General features: G+C 39.7%; 2 protein-coding genes across 2 annotated transcripts; one reads left to right on the forward strand and one right to left on the reverse strand.

Annotated features, from left to right (window-relative positions):
* Nucleotides 1–266: 266 nt before the first annotated feature.
* LOC135077351 (N-acetylneuraminate 9-O-acetyltransferase) lies at nt 267–15,473 on the reverse strand. The gene is made up of 13 exons (XM_063971875.1): nt 15,089–15,473; nt 14,837–14,933; nt 14,512–14,615; nt 13,952–14,108; nt 13,408–13,669; nt 12,393–12,622; nt 12,129–12,236; nt 11,176–11,454; nt 10,441–10,583; nt 8,264–8,430; nt 5,576–5,817; nt 2,255–2,355; nt 267–1,661 (listed from the first exon to the last, which is right to left on the reverse strand). Exons 1-13 carry the CDS (start codon nt 15,219–15,221, stop codon nt 1,195–1,197), a joined length of 2,490 nt encoding a protein of 829 aa, XP_063827945.1. The 5' UTR covers nt 15,222–15,473; the 3' UTR covers nt 267–1,194.
* A 426-nt stretch (nt 15,474–15,899) lies between these two features.
* Nucleotides 15,900–26,508, forward strand: LOC135077708 (ubiquitin-conjugating enzyme E2 W). The gene is made up of 6 exons (XM_063972276.1): nt 15,900–16,001; nt 16,227–16,318; nt 19,474–19,576; nt 23,406–23,561; nt 24,656–24,731; nt 25,933–26,508. Exons 1-6 carry the CDS (start codon nt 15,978–15,980, stop codon nt 25,944–25,946), a joined length of 465 nt encoding a protein of 154 aa, XP_063828346.1. The 5' UTR covers nt 15,900–15,977; the 3' UTR covers nt 25,947–26,508.
* The last annotated feature ends 1,116 nt before the right edge of the window (nt 26,509–27,624 follow it).

Here is a 27,624-nt window from a genome sequence, read left to right on the forward strand (position 1 = left end):
TATCATTAATTATTAAAAATCTAAAATATACATCAAAAATTAAATACCCACACAGCATAATTTATTTGACAACACACGTCTTTTTCTTTACTTGCAAGTATTTTCTTAAATAATCACTTTTATGTGACGTGCGATATTTTTATGACAGACCCAAACACGCACCGGTTCTTTTTACGTTTATATCGAACGCCCCGTGTACGCCCCGTAAGTCATTCATTGAAAAAGTCTATTCTGATGTTTTACTGCGACATGTCTGTCCTGTCACATTATTAATATTGACCAAATGGGTCATTCTTAATTAAGTAATATAATTAAATATACGTAAATACTATACACAGCCTATTCATTGACAATGGGTACAAATGCCTAAAGCTAACGATACGCTATTTGTTTCTGAAAAGTTACGTTTATGTATTTAAACAGATTTTTAACTTTTGTATTAAAAACATTTCTTCTCCAACTTTTTGTTCTGTATTACAAAATTCTCACTTTATTCGTAAACTGCGTATTAAAACTTTGCTCTAGTAATCCTTATTGTAAATCATAAAATTGTGATGCTATGGCTAATGGAAATTAAGCACAATACATTTTTAATGCAAGTCACATCGCTCAGCTACTAACCTAGACATTTTAGGTACTTAATTGCTTACAAAATACTATTCTAATTGTATGATATTTGTGATCATACCCTAACTAATGACTAGCGGGAATCGCAGGGCTTTTTCCAAAACAATATAAGAAATACTTATTTACAATACCTATCTATTAAGCAAGATACTATGACCGAATTGACGGTGGATTTACTAAGTATTGCCATTCAGTCTCAGAAAAATTATGCAGGCCGGAATAAAAAGAAAATAAAGTTATGTTTCGTAGGATATTGCAGTTTATCAAGTGTGAAATTTAAAGTGATTGCACGATTGTGTCTTATTATAAAGCTGAAGCAGTGATTTTGACGAATGCGTAATAAAATTTATAAAACGACTTTGAAATATCTTCGATATTTATCCGGTTTTTTCGATATCAAAATGTACAAAATTAAATACAAATCTCTAAACAAGATAGTCACGTTATGGATCGTCATATTATTACGGTATTTAGTAACTTTTGGTGTTTTATTACTTACTACAAACATAATGACATTCATTATATTGAATGCGTATCATCAAAAAAAAATACTCAACGTTCCTCAAACTAAAACATGCCATCATGAATGCCGATAGGAACTAAAATCGCCAGAAATATCGCCAAATTCCTTAACAAAAGCTTCCAGTCATCCGGCACCGCGTGTGGCAACACTGCGATAGTCAACGCCCTAGTTTCATGCGCTGCGCACACGAAAATATACGAAGTTATGATCAAATTCAATACTGGAGCGCCTGGCACCAAAACCAAGACCCCATGCGTATCAGCAGCCAGCCAAATATGGCTTTGGCTCGCGAATAACTCCAATGTAATCGTGCCAAACCACGCGAACATACTGGAATGCCTCATCCTCAGCGCTCCAGACACGTTTCTGAGTATGATATAGCTGACGATGGGTAAGAAAGCCACGTAGCTGTGGATCTCGTTGCAGTCGAAGGTGTTTGTGCAGAAGAAAGTGAAGGTGACGTAGCTCCCAAGCCCGATGAAGGCCAGAAGAGTGGCGCTGAGGGAGATCCCTGGGGTAGTAAAGTATTTATTGAACAATATTTATAACTTTTCATACATTACCTACGCGCCCCAGGCATTCTACACATTGACTAGGGATTGTATAGAATTCCTAAATTATACAAATTGCCGGTAACACATATACTTAACACACATGAAATAGGCCCATATTCACAAACATTAATATGAGGTCTCACAGTGCGCGTGAACACACAGGGTGACATAAGAACCAATCACATAGCACTATTCAACGCTGTGCGTTCGATTTGCTGCTTCACTTAGGCAAGCATTGTTAGTGAATATGGGTGATAGTAAAGTTGCAGCATAACAACAGAGTAAATACAAATGAGTAGGTAATCTTCATAGAAACGCACCGAGCGTGGTTTGTATGTGAGCGCGCCAATACGTATGGGGCGCACACGCACACACTAACAAAATTCGGCGCAACTCCCCGCTAATCCCCGCTAAAATTTGTCAGTGTGTGCGTGTGCGCCCCATACGTATTGGCGCGCTCACATACAAACCACGCTCGGTGCGTTTCTATGAAGATGACCTACTCATTTGTATTTACTCTGATAACAATAATAAGAAAAGAACTGCTAACCTGGTGTGAAGAGGTTGCTGTGGTTGTTATCGTCGAGCAGATTGTAGCGCTGCGCCAGAAGGTACGCCATGGCGAATATTATGCCGAAGATCATTGAGTACCTGGGATTGAGACAATAATAAGAATTAGCGATGCCCAGTGATAGTTATTTGGACTACAGCAGTGGTTCTTAACCGGTGGTCCGCGGACCACTGGTGGTCCCCGGAGTAGGGTTTCTGCTCGAGCTTTCTCGAACTCGAGAAATCTCGAGAAATTTGGCTTCATTCGAGACGAGAAAAAAATTACCGGAGCTCGAGAATTCTCGAGTTTCGATTTTGAAGCTTTAATATTCTTGAAAGCCTATTTTCTAAGACAAAAGTAAGTTTTTAATTATTTAATAGGTCAACGTTGCTTTTAGACTGGCCTAGTCTTTCCTTTTTTAACTGATTTGATTTGCAAGTAGTAATGATCTCAATCGAAACTAAGTAAAAATGTTCACCAACGAGTATGCTATATTTATTATGTATGTTTAATCTGACTGATTTAAAAACTGAAAAATTTGTTAACTAGACCGTTACCTTACCTAACAGACGTTAGGTTAGGTACTCGTGCCTTCTCGTAAAGTTTATTCAAGTCGTTATCTGTAAGAAATTTAAAAAAAATTTAATAAGTTTTTTTTGTTCATAAAAAAAAACGATGTTTGCTATTTGGACTTGTGTTCTTTAGAAAACAAGTGATTCAATTGTAGCTCCAGATTTTTATTGTTATTTGTCCTTAAGAACACGCGACTTTATGACTTTTGCTATGATTATTAGTAAATATTAATTATGAAAGAAGATTTTATTTTTTGATTATTTCCTTACCAAAATAAGTGGTACTTAATTCTAATATTGATTGTTGTGCATAAAAGTAGGTATATTAGTTTAAAAACCTGTGTTTTTATTAAATTTCAACCGATTTCAGCAGTTTTCATTAAAAGACTCGAGACCCGAGAAAACTCGAGACTTTGGCCTCGAGAATTCTCGAAACTCGAGAAAAAAAATAGGTCGAGAAATCAGAAACCCTACCCCGGAGGCATCCCAAGTGGTCCACGAAGTGCACTTGCATATCTTGGTCAAAACCACTTTTAACTGATTTTTGCAGTCAAACTGGTTTTGACCGATTATGAGGTGGTCCCTGACAAGACAGAAATTTGGTAAAATGGTCCCTCATAACTTAAAGGTTAAGAACCACTGGACTACAGTGTCGGTACATATCATATTGTCGTTTTGTTGGGATAATTTAGAAATAAAACTAAATTTTGTGTGTTTTATCATCATCATTTAGTCTCCACTGCGGGTCTCCTTTAGCCTAGGCGCAGACCACAGACTTTTAGTTGGCCGATAGTTGGGCACGATTCTAATTTGTATGAAGAATTGGCCGATACCAAATCCGTGTAATATGCGCACTTTCATACATCTCCATACTGATTAACAGCCCGATCAAACTATCAGCCAACTAAAAGTCTGTGGTATGTGCCTAGGCTCACCAGAAGCCAAAGGCAGACCAGAAGCAAATGGAGGATTTGTTCTACTCTGCCCATGCTGACCAGACGGGTTGTGGAGACCTGATGTTCGCATATTTACGCTTACGACATCCACAGAAAGAGTGGGGGGTTGCTGTCATCGAAAAAAGGGATTTTGCTGACTCACTTACCGATCTTACTTCCATTTCAGCACCATATCATGATGATAATGAACTTTTAAGAAGACCCACCGATCCTGCCTCCATCTTAACCACACATGGAGCATATCGTCAGGAGTTCACGTGAAAACTAAATAACCTGCTGATAATAACAATGAGACTCACCGGTCCTGCTTCCATCTCAGCCACCACTGGAGCATATTATCGTCAGGAGTTTACGTAGAATCTAAATGAGCTGATGATTATTATTCTTTATCAACAAGACTCACGAATGCTGCCTCCATCTTAACCACGCCTGGAGCATATCTTCGTCAGGAGTTCATGTGGAAACTAAAAGACTTGATGATAATAAACCTTTAAGAAGACTCGCCGATCCTGCTTCCATCTCAGCCACCACTGGAGCATATTATCGTCAGGAGTTTACGTAGAATCTAAATGAGCTGATGATTATTATTCTTTATCAACAAGACTCACGAATGCTGCCTCCATCTTAACCACGCCTGGAGCATATTATCGCCAGGAGTTCACGTGGAAACTAAAAGACTTGATGATAATGAACCTTTAAGAAGACTCACCGATCCTGCCTCCATCTTAACCACACCTGGAGCATATCTTCGTCGGAGTTCACGTGGAAACTAAATGACCTGATCATAATGAACCTTTATAAAGACCGAACAACTCACCGGTCCTGCTTCCATCTCAGCCACCACTGGTGTATGTCGTCATCGGAGTTGACAAACAGCGCCTTCCACGGCCTGGTGACGAAGACCTTCTGGAAGAACACCTCGCTCATGTACAGCACGGTGACGACGCTGAACAGGCCCACTGTCTTCAGCGCTCTGTACAAGTACTGATAAGGTGATACTGCGACGTCTGAATGGTGACGCTCCGTAACTCCACATGTACTGAACGACATGACATACTATATGGTGCGTTGAAATGTGTCTACGAAACGCAAAGATATGCCACACGGTGCGTTGAAACGACGTGCGTGAAAGTAGAAAGATACAGGGACACGAGGCGAAGAGGGTGATGCGGTGCGATGACGTAGTGACAACGCAGCGCAGTTCTAAGACTATACCATTTACTATGCTGCTAAGTCAGAGTTGCGTTACGCTGCGACGTCAAAATGCTCGTGTGTCTTAAATGCGTCGAAATCGTTACGACGCAACGACGTAGTGCGCCGGCGACTCCCATAGGGCTTGCGGCATCTCTCCTAGGCTTTAACTCAGCTGTGTGGGCTACTATTAAAGACTCACCAATCCTGCCTCCATCTTAACCATACCTGGAGCATATTTTCGTCAGGAGTTCACGTGGAACCTAAATGACCTGATGATAATGAACCTTTAAGAAGACTCACCGATCCTGCTTCCATTTCAGCCACCACTGGAGCATATTATAGTCAGGAGTTTACGTAGAATCTAAATGAGCTGATGATTATTATTCTTTATCAACAAGACTCACGAATGCTGCCTCCATCTTAACCACACCTGGAGCATATCATCGCCAGGAGTTCACGTGGAAACTGAAAGACTTGATGATAATGAACCTTCAAGAAGACTCAAGATTCTGCTTCCATCTTAACCACACCTGGAGCATATCTTCGTCAGGAGTTGAATCTAAATGACCTGATCATAATGAACCTTTAAGAAGACTCACCGATCCTGCTTCCATCTCAGCCACCATTGGTGTATGTCGTCGTCTGAGTTCACAAACAGCGCCTTCCACGGCCTGGTGACGAAGACCTTCTGGAAGAACACCTCGCTCATGTACAGCACGGTCACGATGCTGAACAGGCCCACTGTCTTCAGCGCGCTGTACAAGTACTGATAAGGCTTGGATTCTGTTGTGTGGGCAGCGGCCGCGGTGAGGTGTGGCGGTAAGGCGAACATACAGAACATCTGGAATACAGAGAGAATAAATAAATAGATCTGTACCTGAGATAAGAAACAGTAAGATATATGAAAATATCTTTGGACATTTTCCAAATATTCTTAATATTATGTTATTTATTGCTTGGAAGTTTTATTATTATAAGTATTTTAAAAAAATATTTTAGTTATGACACAATTTAATTTTAGAAAAAACGCTGTTGGTTTCCTTACAAAAATATAGAAACGCATAGACACAGATAAATAACCAGCAAACACTAGACTGAGATAATGATGAACTACACCAAACCGTCCCACCCGTGACACTGATAGGGGGGCGCCACCGTCTATACCGGAGCGCTGGTTCCGATTTTTGCCATGTTGGAAACTATAGTTGAACGACGGTGGCGCCCCCCTGTCAATGTTTGGTGGGACAGTGCGTAGTAGCAGTAGTTCATCTACAGGGTGTCCCAAAAACAATGGATAACCCTATAACCATCGATAGGCCTCGCCATGATCTCCCTAACGTCCATTTTTGACCCCAGTAAAAATATCACCGTTTTCAAGATTTTTAAGTTTTTGTGCATTTTTAGAAAATTGCCACCTGCGATTACTTTTTCTCATGCCATTTCTACAAATGAGGATACTTTTCAATCTAGTTTTTTTCCTTATCACAAGGGATAGTTGGGCTATCAAAAGAAAAGATCAAAGTTCAACAAACTAGTTTGAAAGTAGGAAAATTTTAAGAAATTGCAGAAGAGTAGGAAAAAATAATTCATTGTCTTGCACTTTTGATCAGCCATCGTGTAAAAAAATGTAGGAAGACCATCGTGCCCATTACCTTAAAAACTTCCTTGGTTAATTGAGATTCTAAAAAGGTATCACAAGCCTATGTATTCTGTATTATTTTTATCTTATGGCTACTTGAATAGCAACTAGTATGAAAACTGCAAAAATGAGTTTTTCTCGTAATAGTTAAACTAGGCCTGCATAGTGGCATTAAATACAAATGGATAATTTTTAGCGTAGGAATTTAAATAAAGCAACATTTTATCATCATCATCATCATCATTTCAGCCGTAGGACGTCCACTGCTGAACATAGGCCTGTACCCTAATGATTTTCATAATGACCGCTTGGTAGCGGCCTGCATACAGCACCTTCCTGCTTATCTTTATGAGGTCGTCGGTCCACTTTGTAGGTGGACGTCCTACGATGCGCTCTCCGGTACGTAGCCTCCACTTGAACCCTGCTGCCTCAGTTCTGCGAACTACTGTGCCTTGCCCTTTGCCACTTCAGCTTGCTGATCCGTCGGGCTATGTCAGCGACTTTAGTTCGTTTACAGGTCTCCTAATTTCTGATACGGTTTCGTAAAGAAACCCGAACATAGCCCCTTCCATAGCACGCTGTGCAAAAAAACCACGTTTCCGATCCGTGTATCATCACGGGCATCTGTCTATAGGCACATTTATAAGGTGTAAAACAAAAAATAAGTAATCACAAAAACGCAGAACGGACGGCCAATGGGGCAACAGGGTTCAAGTGGAGGCTACGTACCGGAAAGCGCATCGTAGGACGTCCACCTACAAAGTGGACCGACGACCTCATAAAGGTAAGCAGGAAGGTGCTGGATGCAGGCCGCTACCAAGCGGTCATTATGAAAATCATTGGGGTACAGGCCTATGTTCAGCAGTGGACGTCCTATGGCTGAAATGATGATGATGATGATGATGATAAAATGTTGCTTTATTAAAATTCCTACGCTAAAAATTATCCATTTGTATTTAATGCCACTAGCCAGTCTTAGTTTAAGTATTACGAGAAAAAACTCATTTTTTCAGTTTTCATACTAGTTGCTATTCAAGTAGCCATAAGATAAAAATAATACAGAATACATAAGCTTGTGATACCTTTTCAAAATCTCAATTAACCAAGGAAGTTTTTCAGGTAATGGGCACGATGGTCTTCGTACATTTTTTTACACGATGGCTGATCAAAAGTGCAAGACAATGAATTAATTTTTCTTTCTTCTCTGCAATTTCTTAAAATTTTCAAACTTTCAAACTAGTTTATTGAACTTTAATCTTTTCTTTTGATAGCCCAATTATCCCTTGTGATAAGAAAAAAAACTAGATTGAAAAGTATCCTCATTTGTAGAAATGGCATGAGAAAAAGTAATCGCAGGTGGCAATTTTCTAAAAATGCACAAAAACTTAAAAATCTTGAAAACGGTGATATTTTTACTGGGGTCAAAATTGGACGTTAGGGAGACCATGGCGAGGCCTATCGATGGTTACAGGGTTATCCATTGTTTTTGGGACACCCTGTATATTGGTAAGTGACCGGACCTTACTCTTAGTAACCATTGACGCCAAAAAGTGATACAACATTGGCCAAATCAGTGTGCCCAAATGCTTGATTGAATTTTTTTCAAACTGAAATGACTGTTCATTCACCATTATGGTTAGCAACTCACCAGCGTATACCAGAAGGAGACCAGCGGTATGAAGCTGTAGAACTGGTAGGGCCGGTTCATGGTCAGACACAGCACCACCGTCAGGAAGTTCAGGCGGAAGATCACGCGGAAGTAGCGCACCGCGCTCGTGTCGCCCGTCTTCCACGTGTAGTAGAAGTGGCCGTAGCCTGAAGGAATAGGGTCCATTTTAGCTAGTCTTATCGATAGCCAATAACGAGGAAAATTCTCTAACAACACAGTTATTGTTGAACTAAAAACGTGCAGTAGAAGTGATCGTAGCCTAAAGAAATAGGGCTTAGTTTACTCTGTGCTAACACCTAGCGCACCGGGCTCGTGTCGCCCGTCTTCCACGTGTAGTAGAAGTGACCGTAGGCTGAGGGAATAGGGTTTAATTCACTTTGTGCTGCTGATAACTAACTGGCACCAATACCTTCATAACTATCATAATAAATTATTACTCTGGTCCTAAAATGTATTAAAAATGACGGTAGCCTGAGAATTAGCTTACTTTGTGGTATCCATAATCAGTACCGATAAAAAATTGATTAAATTACATTAGATCCGGCAGATGGCGCTGCGATCTCTCTTTCCATTAACATTTTGACCAGATGTCTAACGGGTGCATTAGTATAGGCAACATTTTTGATACAAAATAGTTCTTATTGCAACTGTAAGAAAGATGCCATGGAATGGAGGCCACGTACCGGAAAACGCAGCGTGGGACGTCCACCCACAAGGTGGACCGACGACCTGATAAAGGTAGCGGGAAGGCCCTGGATGTAGGCCGCTACTAACCGTGCGATGTGGAAGTCATTGTGGGAGGCCTATGTTCAGCAGTGGACGTCCTGTAGCTGAAATGATGATGATGAAGGAAGATGCCAGACGGTGCGTTCCGGCGCAAGTATACCCCGCACTTCGATTGAGACACACTACCACACTTCGGTGATGCGGCAAAATGTTTGATTGGCACCGTGTGTCTTCTCTTCTGTAGCCTTCTGTACACTTCTGTTTAGTTCAGTTCTCACCCGTGAGGAACAGGTAGGCGGCGACCAGCGCTCGCACCAGCATGTAGATGGGAGCAGCTTGCTGGGCCCAGGACCTGGTCTCCAGGAGCACCAGCCGCAGCCTCCACCAGCACTCGTTCGTTTCAGCCAAATGACGTCCACTGCTGGACAAAGGCCTCCTCCAAGGTTTTCCACAATGCACGGTCCTGCGCTGCCCGCATCCAGGCTCTTCCCGCGACCTTTACCAGATCGTCGGTCCACCTAGTAGGAGCCCACGCTACGTCTTTCAGCCCGTGGTCGCCACTCAAGAACTTTTCTGCCCTAACGGCCAACAGCTCTACGAGCTATGTGTCCCGCCCACTGCCACTTGATTTTAGCAATTCTGCGGGCTATGTCGGTCACTTTGGTTCTCCTGCGGATCTCATTTCTGATTCGATCACGCAGGGAAACTCCAAGCATGGCCCGCTCCATCGCCTTTGGGTGACCTTGAGCCTTCTTATGAGGCCCATAGTAAGCGACCACGTTTCAGATCCATAGATCAACACTGGCAACACACACTGCTCGAAGACTTTTGTCTTGAGACACTGCGGTATTTCGGACGTGAGTATACAGGGTGGAATTTTGTAATGACACCTGGAGGGAAAGTACTCTTAATACTGTAGATAGAAAATTTTACTCAAAGGAAACATTCCTTTATTTTTGAAAAGAAATAGAACTGCATTCAAAGATTTCAAAAAAATTGTTTGCCACACCCGGGAATCGAACCACTATAATTTGTTAAAAATTACACCCTGTATTTTTATTGCATTGATCGTTAGGGTTAAGTATAAGGATGAAATCTCTCTAACAAACTTGATAAATCAAATGAAAGGAAAACCATGAAATCTTGAGTTATTTTCATTATGTACAGAAAATTGTATGATATAGTAGGGAATTTTCTAAAATTTTTAAAAAATCTTTGAATGCAGTTCTCTTTCTTTTCAAAAATAAAGGAATGTTTTCTTTCAGTAAAATTTTCTATCTACAGTATTAAGAGTACTTTCCCTCCAGGTGGCATTACAAGATTCCACCCTGTATTGCGTAGCTTCCCGAACGCTGCCCAGCCGAGTTGGATTCGACGGTTGACCTCTTTCTCGAAGTTGGCCCTACCTAACTGGCTCCACCAGCACTCACCCGTGAGGAACAGGTAGGCGGAGACCAGCGCTCGCACCAGCATGTAGATGGGCAGCACCTTGCTGGCACCTGTGACCTGGTACACCAGGATCACCAGCTGCATCCAGCCCTTCCATTCGTCTGTTTGCTCGCGGTGCAGGACTCTAAAACATTCATTATATAATTACGTTTGCATTTAACAAGTGTAATTTTTTATAGTTACTTTTGTGAAGCCTTATAATAAATAAATAAATTATGATTGTCATTATGCAGGGATTAAGGTCTTGCCACACTGGCGGATTACTAGCGGTTTTAAAGCGGAGCGGCGACGTGGCAAACACGAGGCGAAAACTCTAAGCGGAAACGTTACGCATAAGCGACGTCGCTGGAGCCGTTGGCGTCGTCGCGTACCCGTTGAAAACGCTTGCAATCTCCCAGTGTGGCAGCTCACTTAGGGAAGAGCTCTTCATTATTTTTAATAGTCCACGCAAAGAAAGGCATTTTAACTTCGACTTTATCATCAGGCATTTACCGAAATAGGCATCGAAAACAAAACACGCTCGGCGGCCACGTCGGGTTGGTAATCCGCAAGAAATTCACGATGCGATGCGTGTTGTTCTAACGAGTCAAATGACGTCAAAACATTTCAAGTAACTAATAAAAAATATGTTCACTCATAAAAAAAGAAAAGTACTGGCCGATTCCATGCCAAAACATTCGCTAAAACAAAACAAAAAAATATTTAAAAAAACTCACTTGCTAGACCTCGAGTCGTCCGTAAAAAACAGCCCCAATGCGAACACATACCCTACAGGCAGCCAGAAACTCCACTCCGAGTAATATTTATTCTCTTTCATGAAGAAATTCGTTCGGTCACATAAGTAGAAGTACGCCATGATCATTCCCAGTTTGGCCAACGCGGCTATAGGCGATGACGCTGCAGGTGGAGGTGACGTCACTAATGTGTAGCCGCCGAGCCGTTGAGGCAGACTTTGGGTCCAACGCCACACCTTTCTTGCGATGGACACGACTGCGCTACAACAATCAGAGAGTATTACAAAGCTGGTATCTAGAAGAAGGTAGTTGAAAGGTATCCGTGGTGTGATTGCGTTAAAATAGTTTCATTTAGAAATATAACAGGGTAGGCTCTGGGAGCAATGCCACAGCTTATTTATTTTCGAGTGCCCAAAGTCAAGTTGGCTCAACAGCAGTCTAGGATTCGTAACAGGATAAAACCTTATCGATGACTTTAGACGACAAATGTATGGGCTTATCGTACAAAATCGATTAAATGCCTCGATAAATGTTTATTATGTCGCGCATCCTAAGCCTACTGAATACGAAATAGGGTAGTAAGCAGCATAGTGGCATGTCAAACTTCGGCAACCTAAAATAAGTTCTACTTACGCTACCTAAGGTTACTTCTCCACTCACCAGAGCGCAAACAGAGTGCTATCGTCAGCAGTTGCAAAGGCGTGTGGCGTGTCGGCAACCTAAATTAAACCCTAAGAGTAGGCGCACACCGTTGATTTTTAGTTGGCCGATAGTTGTGCCCAATTTTAAATTGTATGAAGAATCGGCCAAATCGAATCGGCGTAGTGTCCCATACATGCCCATACTGATCAACTGCCCGACTAAACTATCGGCCGACGAAAAATCAACGGTGTGCGCCTACTCTAAAACCACTAAATAAAGTCTTTTCCACTCACCAAAGCGCAAACAGTGCTATCGTCAGCAGTTGCAACGGCGTATGTGGTTCTGGTGACGCGCAACACGACCCATCATTGAAATTCATATGGTATGGAATGCCACAAATACTAATCTAAAGTATACTCTAATACAACTACATAAGGTCGCTTCTCCACTCACCAGAGCGCGAAGAATGCTACAAGAGCTACTGTAATGACGCGTGAACCTCCAGCAACTTAAATTAAACCATAAAACCCACTAAATAAAGTCTCTTTTCCACTCACCAAAGCGCAAACAGTGCTATCGTCAGCAGTTGCAACGGTGTATGAGGTTCTGGTGACGCGCAACACGATCCGTCGTTAAAGTTCATATGGTCGTTGCAGAACATGTTGAGCAACAGTTGCGCGGAGTGCCGTAAGGCTGTGTTGCTGAGCGATGCTCCGTCGTCGGAGGCCGCGCCACTTGCTACCAGGCGGGTAGAACTCCATATCTTGGCTGAACTGTGAGTTAGGATCTGGAAGGATATCATTTTATTTATAGCCATAAAAGTTGGCTCAAGCGTAACTACCTATTTTTTGAAGAAATGACTCTGGATACATTTTTGGGGTAAAAACCTTTCCTTTAATGAAATGAAGTTTAGAACTAGGCTTTTAAATGGTAATATAGTATAGTAATATTGGTGGGAAGTGGGGATGCATACGTTTGAAAGTACTTGTCACGGGAGGGTCGATTTTTATGATGACCAGTGTAGATAATCTAGCTTGTTTGGCCTACCCTGCGGTTCTAAGATATAGATCGTTTCATCCACGAAGACGCGCCCCACCAATTTTTGGTCTCGGTCGCGCGGGGTGCGGGGAGTTTGATCCGAGCAATCCGAGCGTCATTATTGTAGTGTGCGTGCGCACTCATGGATAATTTTGCGTGTACCGATAACACTCTAACATTAGCGAATTGGCACGACTTCGTGAATGAAAATATCTATACTTGTTAGTAAAAACTGAAACCTTGCCAATGCGGGCTATCGTTTTTATTTTGTTGGCACCACTGACTGGCGAATGACATGCTCCTACTCTACTGTGGCGCCATCCTGATGAGTGCCAATGCAATAGTTCTCCTACCGCTTTAGCGCTCAATAGCTGGCGCCACTATATTCGCAACTAGCAAATCACAGTGACCTTACTCTATAGCCCTCATTAACCCTATTCCTTGACAGAATTAATTAATTTTCTTCCTATTCTTTTCCAAAATAATTTCCCTAAGGTTAGTCCTTAATTAGAAGTTATGTATGTAAATTCTCACCTCAACAGCTGCTCTATTGTATGAATCAATATCATTATTATTGATCCTCTTATTATCATTCTTCAGTTTCCCAGTATCAACCCCTTCCATCAGCTTCCATAGCACTTGGGTCTTGCGCGCGACAAGCGAATCTATGGCTTGCACCAAGTGCGTAAGGTTCCTTTTGTATTCTTCGAGGACTAGGTCTGTCGTGTTTCGGTTCTTGAGTGGTTGGAGTCCAGTTCCGGCTACAATTACTGAAGGAGGTTTATCTGAGAGCTGCCTGAAATATAAAATATTACAATGTAATTAATAAATATTAATTAAATTAGTACCTAGCTCCACAAACTAGTGGTGCTTCATGATTCTACATGATAATATTTGCCTTCAGCAGTCAACTTTGCTAACTAATTTGGGTATCACAAAATATTTGATGACTGTACAACTAGTGTCAATTACAGAGAATAAAATGAATGTGTAATGGCAGTTTTTCAATATTATTTTAATTATTTATCCAATAACAGAGGCAACTTCAGCAACATTTTTTTGTACTTTATACACTTACCAATTCCTAAACTGGTCCACCATGGTTTTGGAGACATCGTCACTCCATATAAATGTGACGGATAGCTTCAGTTTGTGGTCTACATAAGTATAATTTGGCATGTGGTGGTCCACTGTCGAATATGACGTGTCTAAGTCCAGTCGTGTTTTGAGTACACCTAAAACCAAACAATGCAAGTGAAATAAATTATTTAGGTAGGTAGGTAGGTAAAGACCTTAAACATATACAGGGTGATAGGGAAACTTGACCTATTCCTTGAAAGGAGTTACTAGAGATCATTAGCAACAAATTATGTCCAGAGAAAATTAAAAAATTAAATAAAAAAAATACAGAAAATAAAAATATTTTCTACTAAAGACCTTTTGTTTCTAAGATTATGTAAGTTTTGGCTAAACACTTATTCAAATTCAAATATTTTATTCAGTAGGTACATAGGCCCTTTCCAGGGCACTTATATTTTTTCAGAATGATTTTTCAGCTTTCATAAAAGAATCAATTCAATATTTAGAGTAGAGTAATTTTGGTTAAGGAATAAGGTAAAATCATTTACAGTTATTCACCTATAAAGTATTCATACAGTTGCTCCAATCTAGCGTCACCGATGAATGCAAAACTGTTGTACTTTCCCCAAAACGCCAAGTACCTGAGACACCTCCTTGCGTCTCTGCAAACAAAGATAATAGATAAATTAGTCGTCTTATCAGTTAAGCGTACAGACATGTACAGACAACACAAGCTAAACACTGTGGGATCTTACATATTTATATTAAGGGTTAATTTGCAACAAAGATTTATAATGTGATGTGCTGTACACTGTACATAGTATTAACTTAGTCTAAGGATTTTCTACTAAATAAAAAAAAAACTTTTTTCTTTCCAACTTACGTTTTAGAGTATCTGTGCAGCATGCACCCATAAGGCTGCCACTCATGGTCGCCTTTATAGCGTCCGGACGACAGAAGCCATGTGCATGAGTCTGGACCTGATATAAAAAACAAAACAATGCATTATTCTTTTAATTATTACTGTCTGTGTGAAAAAAGCAATAAAAGCGGGGTACCAGTAAGTATAAGGTTCAAGAACAAGTCAATAGTAATGAGAAACCGTAAAAGAATCCGATGGACAACTCGAACTTACCATATCTGAGATGCAAGATTCCATGGTATCCAATAAACCCTAGCACAAGAAAAAACGCCACAAGTTTAGCGTTCTTCACGTTAAGCTGATCTATAAACCATTCCGCAGATGATTTTTTACAATAAGTAACCATTTTAAAAGGTTAAATACACCGAAATTAAAGTACACAAACAAAATTTCAACTTGGCGAAAACGGGTTATATGCCGCTATGAGCACCACAACAATACACATAAAGTAAATAACATAAACACTATTTTACATTGCACACAAATATTATTTTATTCGCCGTAAAATAATATCGATAAAAATCGCGCAAAAAATAAATAATTTGCATTGAAATTCGGCACACAAGCCCCCCCTTCTATCTGTCAACTGTCAAAGTGAAAAAAATGTCAATAATTTCTTTAGATTCCGAATCCTAGCTCGATTGATTTGAAGATAAATCAATTGTATATTTTGTGAGTATTCAATCATACAGAGGTGTGAATCAGGTAACATTTTTGACAATTAACTTTTTTGTGCTAAATTAATTCTTAAATTATTTTTACAAATAACATTTATTCACATTTATTTATTTCGTCTTAGGTAATAAAGTTGTCTTAGCTAAAATACGGACTATTATTTGACAGCTGATAGAAAATAGTTACCTGCACCAAAAATTGTACCAAGTTTTTAAAAACATTAAACTGTAATTTTAATTTGTAATGGAAAGAGGTGTTCGGAAGACTTGAGAAGTCCTTCATTTCCTCCTCGACAACACACATTTATTAGTTAGTTATGTAATTAATCATGTGATGTACTTTACATTTTGTTTTAGTGGAAAGTTCTGCAAGGAGTGGAGCTTAACTTTTGTAATTTGGTAACACCAAACGTCTAAATTGGATTACAATGGCGGCTATGTCCCCGTCTGAGGTGAGTAAAATTAATTAAAATATTGCCTTTTAGATTTATTTATCAGTATGAAATAAACCAGAATTCACATTCTTATCATGATATTTATCTATAAGTATTTTTGTTCCGCATAATAAGGCCGGGAACTTGAAGAAATCTGACAGTTTTGGATTAGGGTATTTTTTGTCAAAGTCCTATTGTTATGCTGTCGTTCCGCAAGTGTATTGAATATTATGTTTGTTTTAGCGGAGATTACAAAAAGAACTCATGTCCCTGATGAGGGAACCGCCGCCAGGAGTCACCGTGGATGGAGATCAGGCTAGTCAAAATCTAACACTGTAAGTTGGACATCATTTACTATTCAAACTAAGTTCTGACTGTATTTTAATTATCAACAGCATTAGAGCTTGCTAATAATTAGTTGTGTCATTAATGTAGATAGATTTATTGCTTTTGATATTAAAATACATCCACAACCTTATAATAAGAGGAAAATAAAATACACATGTGAATCAATGGATTATCAGCAAATTCAGCAATAAAAAACTAGGTATCATCATTATTTTTATTTTAGTCATCGAATGTGATACGGATCTGACTGTTGGTGTAAATAAATATGGTTTATTAATGAGCTGTAATTAATTTGCATGAAACAGAACAATTAGATGCATGCATAACATCTGTGACTCATTGCAACGGGGAAGGAGAATTTTTGAGTACTATGTTTCAATACCAATTGATTCAGAAGTAGCTACTTAATTTAAATTGTTGTATGTAATGTTTAGGGAAAACTCTAAAAACAGTTGTTTTACATTACCTATTTACCTGTAGTCTACCACCTTGAGAATTGACTAAGTACATTATACCTACATAAGTTTTTTTTAAACACATTTGTTGAAGTCTTCGTAAACCTAGTGAAAAAGTAGATTACACATTAACCCACTTACTCCTACCAGGCGTTATAACACCGCTAAAAAGTAGTTCGGAATATCCTCAGATAAATTATAATAATATCGAGAATTTGTTTACTGTTCCTTGTATTTTCTCTTCATTACGAATCAAGCTGTAATTGAGTATGTTCGATATCGCATATTTGCTTTATTTTGTTAGTTTTTTATTATTTTGAATTCTGTTATTTAGTTTTGTGCAAAAACGTCTAATAAATGGTAAGATATTTCATAAACTTGCTAGTATTACCTCAGATTATACTAGTTATTATTTTATGTACTACTGTTAGCTGCAAAACTATAAACATAAAATATGTTTTTGAAAAACTTTACATTTTTCAGACTTTTTATGACAAAATTACGATCGGTGTTTAAACACCTGGTCGCATAATCGACGTCTAACCTGTATATTCATTAAAAGTTTAGGCCACGATATAAAAGACCGCTGAGACTTCACGAAATTGTGGACGTATTAGAAAACATTGACGACGATGTTCAGAACCGAATCACATAGCAATTTTACCACCAGAAAATGCTAATGCAGAAGCAACGGATGAATATTCTGGTGAAGAAGACCACGTTACCTTACAAAATCTTCTAGGTTAGCCTGGTTCCCTTTATCTAACTATAACCTAGAAGATTTTGTAAGGTAACGTGGTCTTCTTCACCAGAATATTCATCCGTTGCTTCTGCATTACTACTTATAGCGTGTAAGTTTTCTATTGCTATTTTTCGTGAACTTCCAAGTTCGCAATTTAGAGCCTAGGTAGAAGTACTGTACTACGACAAGTCTTCTTCAGATAAAGATGACAACATCCCGCTCTCTGATTTTTTTTAAGTAAGACGAAATGAATCAAATGATGCCTCCAATGCAGTTAGTTCTTTTGCCATGAAAGTACCTTCCGCAATCACAATTACAACAATGCAATATAGTGCAAGTACCTTCTGTGAAGGTTCTGTGCCAAAATGTCTAAAATATACATGGCAAAGCAGTCATACTCCGAAACAATATTTATGAAGAATGGCGCCACAACCAGGGTCCACGGAGCTTACATCCCTCCCTATGTACTACTTTACTTACGAGTACTACACGCAACTGACATGTAAAATTTTGCAAGAAAAAATCAATTTGGTGTAAAAAATGCGCCACGTACTAAAGCATCCTAGGCTATGATTTATGTCTTACCATATACCATACCTCTGAAAAAGATTTTGGTATTTTTTAAATAAATGAGTATAACTTACAACTCGTTTTTAACTCTTAAACCTAACAAAATCATAGTATGGTTTTTTCTCATAGTAGTAGTTGTGGTAGTAGTCCATTCTCCGACCAGGTGTTAAAACACCACCCATTTTCCGGCTTTTCCAGTTGACCAATAATTTTTCTAATATTTTTCTGTGGACACTTGACCTCTATTTAGAAACATACTAAAAATTTATAAAAATTGACAAGTACAAAAAGTTTCAGGAGTATCTGGGTTAAACAGGAACTTCAAAACAAAATTTCTCATACAAAAATAATGTCCTTGCCATTTTAACCCCTAAAATCCAATTAGTTTCCAATTAGTATAAATGTTTTTTGTGTTTGAAATCAATAATTGTGTTGGTGAAAGTGACTTACTTTGAAGAATGTGCTGAGAGGATAAATCATTCTATGTATTACTTGATGTAGAGTGATTTTTGGATAAGCTGTTTTTTTATATGATTTTGCACAATTATTGAGAAATGAATGTAGTTATAGCTTAGTGCTATACAAAATGTATGGACTGTTGTATTTTGATAGCTCATAAGTGTGTCAATTGCTTGGTGGTGTTAACTATCCAATTGGAACTGAAGCAAAATTGGTTGTAACATTGATACAATATTTATGTTTCTTTCTGTATTTTTTTTAACCTATAAGCTGCTGTTCAAATTCAAATTCTTTATTTCTCTATGTTGGTATACAAAGGTAGATAATAGACCCATAACATGGACCCTACTAGGGTATTGCAACATCATGCTGATTCCAATAACCATAATTTTGTTTTTTATATCACTGACATTAAGATACCACATACCTACTTAACATTTTCCAAAGTCCAAGGAAGGCTTTTCTACAAAGTTATATGTTAAGGCATTTTAATTATTATAATTTTGGTCAGATGATATAAAAAAATAAGTTGGTTGCATCAAAATACTGAACGCGCGATTAACGCAAATTATTAAATCTTAAAGCTAACGAAATTTCGGCAAAATACATTTATGACAAAATATTAAATTGTATAAAATATTGATGACCTTTCGTTATCCGAGGCTCACTGGTTACACCAATGTCAAGATATTCAAGTTTTTTGTACACAGTAGCTAAACCTTTCTTTTTTTTATTCTTGGAAAATATCCTAGAAATGACCCTAACTTTTAGATTCTATTATAATGTATGAGTGCATAATTTGTAAGACTTGTTTAAATGTGAATAATGCAAAACAATGAACAGTATGCTTCAGAGATACAACGATGGATAAATAATGTAAATGCATAAATTAATATGTAATTATGTTTGCCGACAGGTGGACAGTTCACATGGAAGGTGTCCCAGGCACTTTGTATGAAGGAGAAAAATTTGTATTGCAGTTCAAATTCACAAACAAATACCCGTTCGACTCTCCCGAGGTGAGTGTGTTGAGAATTTAATTAGAATTACATAACTTTAGACTTTTTATCATTGCATATATTGATGTGACACATGTAAGTTAAGGTTGTGTGCACATAAGTCGCTCGATGCTAAGACTGTCAACCAATGACGGCTAAAAAAATGGCTTCCGGTGTGTCCAAAACTCCGATACTTACTTTACCATTTTCTTTGTTTGTCGTTGTACTTTTATCGTCAACCTTTCGTGAAAGGTGGTGTATAGTATGCGAAAATCGATAGCAAATGTCTGTTGAAATCCTTTGAATATCACTCAGGTAAACAACCATCGTCGTCAAGTAGGTACTTAGCTTACAGTCACGAACAGTCAGCACCAGTCAGTGTGCGCGCAGCCTTAGTTCCATAACCATAGCTTAAAATCTACTGACTCCAATAAGTTTATTTTCATTTCATACTTTGGCAATCAAGAATCAAAAGGTTTCTGGCTTCTTATTTATCTTGAAGAAATCCTTTTGAATTGAAGAAATAATTAGACAAAATCAGGTTTACTTATGACAGCCAAGGATTTCTCAACACCATAATTCAATTGAGTGATTATCATCAAGATTGCTGTTTACTTGCAATAAAGTAGGCAATATCATAGAGATAATGACGCTACGAAATGTTAAAAATAGTATTTCGCTGTGATAGGATACAACAAGGAAGGAAAACATATCAGTTTACTTATCTCATGAGCACGAATTTGCGAATAGCGCGAACAAATATTGTAAAGCAGATTTGAAGGTTTCTATTTTTATGTTCTGTAGTCTCAAAGACCTAGGATAACACTTTCAGGAGGTAGACTTACTAATCCTGGGGAGATTCAGGGAGTGGTTCCCCTTCTATCCTTGCCTTAATAAAACTGATGTAAATATACATCATTAATGTGAAGTCCCAAACCAAAAGCGTAGATAAGATAAACTCGACCTACATACAGCAGTCCAAAACCGGAAGGTCTTGATAAGGTGATCTGCCCCTAGTTAATTAATACGTGATTATTGTAATAATTACCAATCCTTCCTTGTAACAATAATAATCAATTTGATAGAACACAGCTATCTATCTTCTGTAGTACCTACTTACCTTTATTGCAGGCATAAAATAAGACCCATCCCACAAACATACTAAGGGCTTCAAACAGATGACAATGTCTACTGATTTGATAGATACCATCTTAGTTTTATAATTGTATTCTAGCAACTGAAGTAAGGCTGTGCGTGCACTGTAATGGTGCTGTGTGAAAAAATACGTTTGTAACCAGGATGTACCATGCATGACCTTACACACACCTCAGAATTGAACGTTTTGCTTGTCGTTTCGTCATTTTCGTCGTCGTTGCGAGTCGTTGAACTAGACTCTGCTAACCTTGTATTTTATGTAAAAAAGGTTACAAGGATTCTATTTTTAAATAAAACAGTCTTTCAGTGTCGACTAATCGTGTCTAAGGAATAGCGCATAGACTCTGCGCTATTTTTGCGAAAAAGATGTCCCAGGAAGAACTCATACTGGTCTGGTTGCCACCGTGCGTCTGCCTTATGCAGTTAAATCCTTCTTCATCATCACCATTTCAGCCACAAAACTTCCACTGCTGGACATAGGCCTCCCCCAATGATTTCCTTGATAAATCTTCCTTCAAAACCGGTAACCGCTACCAACCGTGCGATGGGGAAGTCATTGGGGGAGGCCTATGTTCAGCAGTGGACGTCCTATGATGATGATGATGATGAACCGTAAATCATCAAGACACCTTACAATGCTCACTAAAATGATTTTTAACTCGCCATATTTATGATCTCAGAGACGAGATCTCTAAAATAGAATACCTAATGCACGAATCTATTAGCGGCTTTGCTTTGACGTATCACAGCAATAAGTGGTTCAAAATAACGCACTGCGATAAACAAGGTGGTACTTAAATACATCTGTTCTAAATCAGGTAGTATAGTCAGCGTCAAATAGTTCGTGGCACCCAAAGTGGCCAAAAAGTTTACACAACCTTATTCCAATGAGGGCTATCGTTTTTATACTTAACAGTTGGCCTACATACAGCAGTCCAAAACCGGAAGGTCTTGATAAGGTGATCTGCCCCTAGTTAATTAATACGTGATTATTGTAATAATTACCAATCCTTCCTTGTAACAATAATAATCAATTTGATAGAACACAGCTATCTATCTTCTGTAGTACCTACTTACCTTTATTGCAGGCATAAAATAAGACCCATCCCACAAACATACTAAGGGCTTCAAACAGATGACAATGTCTACTGATTTGATAGATACCATCTTAGTTTTATAATTGTATTCTAGCAACTGAAGTAAGGCTGTGCGTGCACTGTAATGGTGCTGTGTGAAAAAATACGTTTGTAACCAGGATGTACCATGCATGACCTTACACACACCTCAGAATTGAACGTTTTGCTTGTCGTTTCGTCATTTTCGTCGTCGTTGCGAGTCGTTGATCTCTAAAATAGAATACCTAATGCACGAATCTATTAGCGGCTTTGCTTTGACGTATCACAGCAATAAGTGGTTCAAAATAACGCACTGCGATAAACAAGGTGGTACTTAAATACATCTGTTCTAAATCAGGTAGTATAGTCAGCGTCAAATAGTTCGTGGCACCCAAAGTAGCCAAAAACTTCGCAACACGTCTTTGTTACAATGAGGGCTATCGTTTTAGCGCTCACCAGTTGGCGCCACTGTAGAGTAAGGTCCTGTCACTTGCTAGTAGCGAAGACAGTGGCGCCAACTTGTGAGCGCTAAAGTGGTAGGAGGACTATCGCATTTCCACTCATCAAGATGGCGCCACTGTAGAGTAAGGTCCTGTCAATCGCCAGGGGTACCAACTGTTAAGTATAAAAACGATAGCCCTCATTGGAATAAGGTTGTGTAAACTTTTTGGCCACTTTGGGTGTCACGAACTATATGACGCTGACTATACATCGGTGTAAACAAGACGGTTGGTTCGGTGACCGGCAGTGGAACTAATATGAAATATATTCAGCCGAGACCAATTGGGTAAATGACACTACCAATCAAAACTTAATTTTTATTAGATCGAAAACGAGATTCACCCAGATTTTGTAACAGACGTCTCTTATTCCTTAACCTAAAGGACAACATCATTACGAGGTCATTTAATCTCATTCACTGACACAATCGTATTCACTGCAGGAACTTTGAGGATTTGGCCTGCACCCTATGCTGGCCAGAAGATAACCGCATAATTCTCCTCTTACGACAGACTAAAATAGAAATGGTCCTATTATAGAGTATAACAGAACCACAAAATTTCTACACATCATGATGATCATTTCAGCCGCAGGGTTACCATCCACTGCTGGACCTCCAATGATTTCCAGACTGGCCGGTTGGTAGAAGGCTTGCATCCAGCGCCTTCCTGCTACCTTTAGGCTTTGGTCTGCTATAAAAGCCGTAGGCTGCTTACAGCTTCACGCAGTAGGCCGTCACAATGCTTACTACAGATATGTACTGTTGTGGCCTCCTTCAGACGTTGACATTAGCATATTATGGCGTCTATAGAAATGTGGGACGTCCACCTACAAGGTGGACCGACGACATCGTAAAGGTAGCAGGGAAGCGCTGGACGCAGGCCGCTACCAATCGATCAACATGGAAAGCATTGGGGGAGACCTATGTTCAGCAGTGGACGTCCTACGGCTGAAATGAAGATGATGATGTTGATAGAAATGTTTGACGCTCAAGTCTTACGTCGCGTACAGCGTTCAATAAGACACCGTAGCCTTAGAAGACCGTCTCCACGTATAAACATGTTTGTATTACGTTGCAGGTGACGTTCATAGGCAACAACATCCCAGTGCATCCGCACGTCTACTCCAACGGCCACATTTGCTTGTCCATCCTCACTGACGACTGGTCGCCCGCGCTCTCCGTGCAGTCCGTCTGTCTTTCCATCGTGTCTATGCTCAGTAGTTGTAAGGAGAAGGTAATAAGAGCTATTTTACAATACCCATGATGATATAGCATAATCATGGAGACAACAAGTTTGCTCGTAGACATTAGCGAGAAACTATAGTCCGGTCTGCGAGCACGTAGAATTTTGTCCAATGACTCCAATGATACCCAGCCTTATCGCTCGCGCGTAATTATATTGCTGTTGCGCTCGCACACTCACTGCAGCCGCCGGTCGCACAGTCGCGACAGCAATATAATTACGCGCGAGCGATAAGGATTTAAGGATAGGTAGCTTGGGGTCATTGGACAAAATTATACGTGCTCCGCGACCAGACTTTACCAGCACTTGCTATGAAAATACTAAAAAAATGTATGAATATTCAAGAAATTGTTTGTCTTTAAAACCGAACTCCGGCAATTTCAGCCGGATGTTAAAAAAAATAGCATAATCATCAGGTCATTTACCCTCCACTACAGAAAATAACTAAGACACAGACTTGGAATGTCGTGACTCGTGACCTCAATTGACACGTTAGAACACAATAATCAGCATGGGCGCGTGTCATGTGACGTCACTCTTAGCTGAGCTAATTCTATGCGAAGTTTAAATGTTGCAATCATCAGGGTTATTTAGTTTCCAATGCAGGGTTCATGCCCTCTTCAATTTATTAAAGGCAAATGTCCTGCTGGCCAAAATAACATGTTTTTCTTTCACCGTGTACACTTAAAGTACTGTCAGTGACAGACCGCAATCTGCTCAGGCCATGCCACACGTGATAAGGAGTCTGAGGCAGAATTTGCATTTCGCAAAATGCGCACTTTTCTATACAAATGTAGAAGCTAAGCTGTTTGTCTGTTAGTATGGAAAAGTGCGCATTTTACTAAGTGCGTCAGACCCGTGAAGATAATGTTACCAGAGTAAATACTAATGAGTAGGTCATCTTCATAGAAACGCACCGAGCGCGGTTTGTATGTGAGCGAGCGAATACGTATGCGGCGCGCACGCACACACTGACAAAATTTAGCGTGGATTAGCGGGGTGTTGCGCAGCATTTACTCTCGTTACTTTTTGCAATATAATATTTTTAATATTCAAATTTAAAAACTAAAATCTCTCATTTTCAGAAACGGCCTCCAGACAATTCCCTTTATGTTAAGACATGCAACAAAAATCCTAAGAAAACAAAATGGTGGTATCATGGTGAGTTTAATTTGCATTATAGAATAGAACTAGCGGCCGCCCGCGACTTCGTACGCGTGGATCCCGTTTTTCCCGCTAATTCTCGTTCCTTTGGGAATTTCGGGAATTTATTTATTTATTTATTGCAATAAAATACATTGTACACTAAGAAACTTAAAACTAGGTGACTTAGATATAATTTTATTTATTGCGTTTTCTGTGTACCGTTGAAGGCGTTATAGGCATAAAATGCGTTACAACAAATTGCTCATATTGAGCATGCAATACTAATTTATAAGGACGTTTCTTTGTATCTTGTATCATTATGCATTTACATATTTTTTTATCTTATCCTTATTGAACTCAATGCAGTATCGCTCCATATCAACATTAATCATCGGGACATTTCACGGCACGTAATTGAAGTGTTTACGGCGACCTTCATATTTGTAGTTGATTAGAAAAATCGATTTTACCATTTGCAAATTGCCTTGTATTTGAGATAGGTGATAGGTACAAGCTGTTGACAATAAGCACTGAAATCCAAAGTTCGAAATCAAATGTTTGCACTAAACCATATTCCAAACTAGATTACAATCACAGAAATGAGCGAGTGAAAGGGAATAAATGCGTGAAAGAGATGAAAGGTTGGTTTAAATTATTTCAATGACGGATACCAATTGAATCAGACCAGTGAACCTCGTTTTATCGAGTTAAGTCACCTTCGAAATGTAAATAAAATAAGGGTTGCAACGCGATCTCAATCATAGCAGCTCATTTAGAAGAATACGGGGAACTCCCAAAAACTTTCAACATCTTTCGAAACGAGTTTAGTTAGAGATTTGCACCAGAGCCAGTTACTTAGCACATTTATTCTACCACATTATCTCTGTGAATAAAAATCTTTGAATCTTTAGCTACTTACGTTTCTTACGCGACGGTTTCCCAATTTAGCCCATATTTGAAATACCGGTTCTCTTGTTCCACAGTTCCACACCATCCGAAACTAACGCCCGTATTTACAAACGATGCTTGCTAAACTGAAGCAGCAAATCGAACGCACAGCGTTGAATAGAGCTCTGTGATTGGTTCGTGTGTCACCCTGTACGTCCAGGCACACTGTGAGACCTCATAATAATGTTTGTGAATACGGGCGATAAAATAGTTACATTTTTGTATAATAAGAACACGCTATGTCATAAGCAAAATCATTTTTTTCCAGACGACTCCGTGTAACCCCACCCCGCGTCGCTGTATCGAGCATGGACGATAAAATCTCAGTATGTGATAAGTGTTATAACTGTGCGGTGTGCTATAACGGTGTGTACATACGGGCGTGAGTGCTTCGTTGACTGGCTGGCTCTCGCAGTGGGCTACCAAGTGCAGTGTCTTGTGTGGGCTGGAACGAACACCTTTACTTTGAGCTGAACGGAGAAAGAACTGCCATATGAATTTAAAAGTGGAAGTATGCTTTGGAAGCAAAATCGTAAGACCTAAAAAAAGCGATGGAAATGCAAATTAAGAAATTAGGCAAGTGTGACACGGATATGGCTGAAAAAACCGACTTAAGGCAGGGTACTCACATGCCATGTAGCACATATCGTAGCATGTAACGTAACCAACCTTCAAGTGAGTACGGCTCGTCCACGGTCATCGCGTATCTGGCTGCGAGCTCCTGGATCCTACTGCGAGCCGCCTTTGTGCTCGCAGTGATACCGCCAGTCGGCGGGTCGCTGCGATCTCCCTGCGAACCACGCGCGAGCAGCTCGCAGCGGGCTCGTGCCTATGTACTCATTTGATACAGTATCATGCTACACGGCTAGGTGAGTACCCTGCCTACGGTGGATGACGAGCGGCTCTGAGCCTTAAGACGGGGCAGCAAGGTCCACAGCGCGTACCCTTGTTGACGGCGACGGCGATGTCGACGGCGAGCCCGCGGCTGCCGGCGCGCGTGGTGACGGTGAGCGCGTGCAGTTACGGAAGGGTACTCACCTGTCATGTAGCACGTAACGTAGCATGTAACGTAACCAACCTTCAAGTGAGCACGGCTCGTCCACGGTCATCGCGTATCTGGCTGCGAGCTCCTGAATCCTACTGCGAGCCGCCTTTGTGCTCGCAGTGATACCGCCACTCGGCGGGTCGCTGCGATCTCCCTGCGAACCACGCGCGAGCAGCTCGCAGCGGGCTCGTGCCTATGTACTCGCTTGATACAGTATCTGATACATTACATGCTACACGGCTAGGTGAGTACCCTGCTTAACATGAATAATATAAAGCATGCTAAGGATAAATTGCTTTATGGGCCAGTAGAGTTCAAGTCAAGTGCTCAGACAGTGCTCAAATCAATCTCTAGAGATTCAGTTGTGTCCCACACACATTAAGATTTATGGCGAAAGATTAACCGCAAGTTGGAATATAACCAGTTACTAATAACTTTGTCTTATGAATAAGGACCACCTTCAGTACTAGGGTTGCCATAATAAAGTTAGACATAGGCTTTATGTATACTTCTTGGTATTTGGTCCAAATTTGACTGTATCCAGCCAACTTACTTACATATTGCTAGGTAAATATTCATAGAAGATCCTAGAGATCTTAAAGATCTGTCTGACCCAGAGACTGGCTAAACTGAATTACCAGATTGGATTTAGTTTTTGGCAACCCTACTTTGAAAAGAAAGATGGCAACTGGTGAAAGAACCTAAACCCTTGCAGCATTGTTAAAATAAGGAATCTGAGTAAATTACAGGTTTAAATTAATTTACCACCTACAAACTTTCATGTTGTTTTGTAAGAACTTCTATGAGATGAATATGGAGATTAGTATTACTTAAATGGTGTCTGTTTGGTGCAGGAAACGTAGATATGTGCAACAACTGTGTTCAACGTAAATTGTTTGATTTCTTGTTACTGTT

The sequence above is a fragment of the Ostrinia nubilalis genome, chromosome 13 (assembly GCF_963855985.1).
Source record: "Ostrinia nubilalis chromosome 13, ilOstNubi1.1, whole genome shotgun sequence".
Classification (NCBI taxonomy): Eukaryota; Metazoa; Arthropoda; class Insecta; order Lepidoptera; family Crambidae; genus Ostrinia; species Ostrinia nubilalis.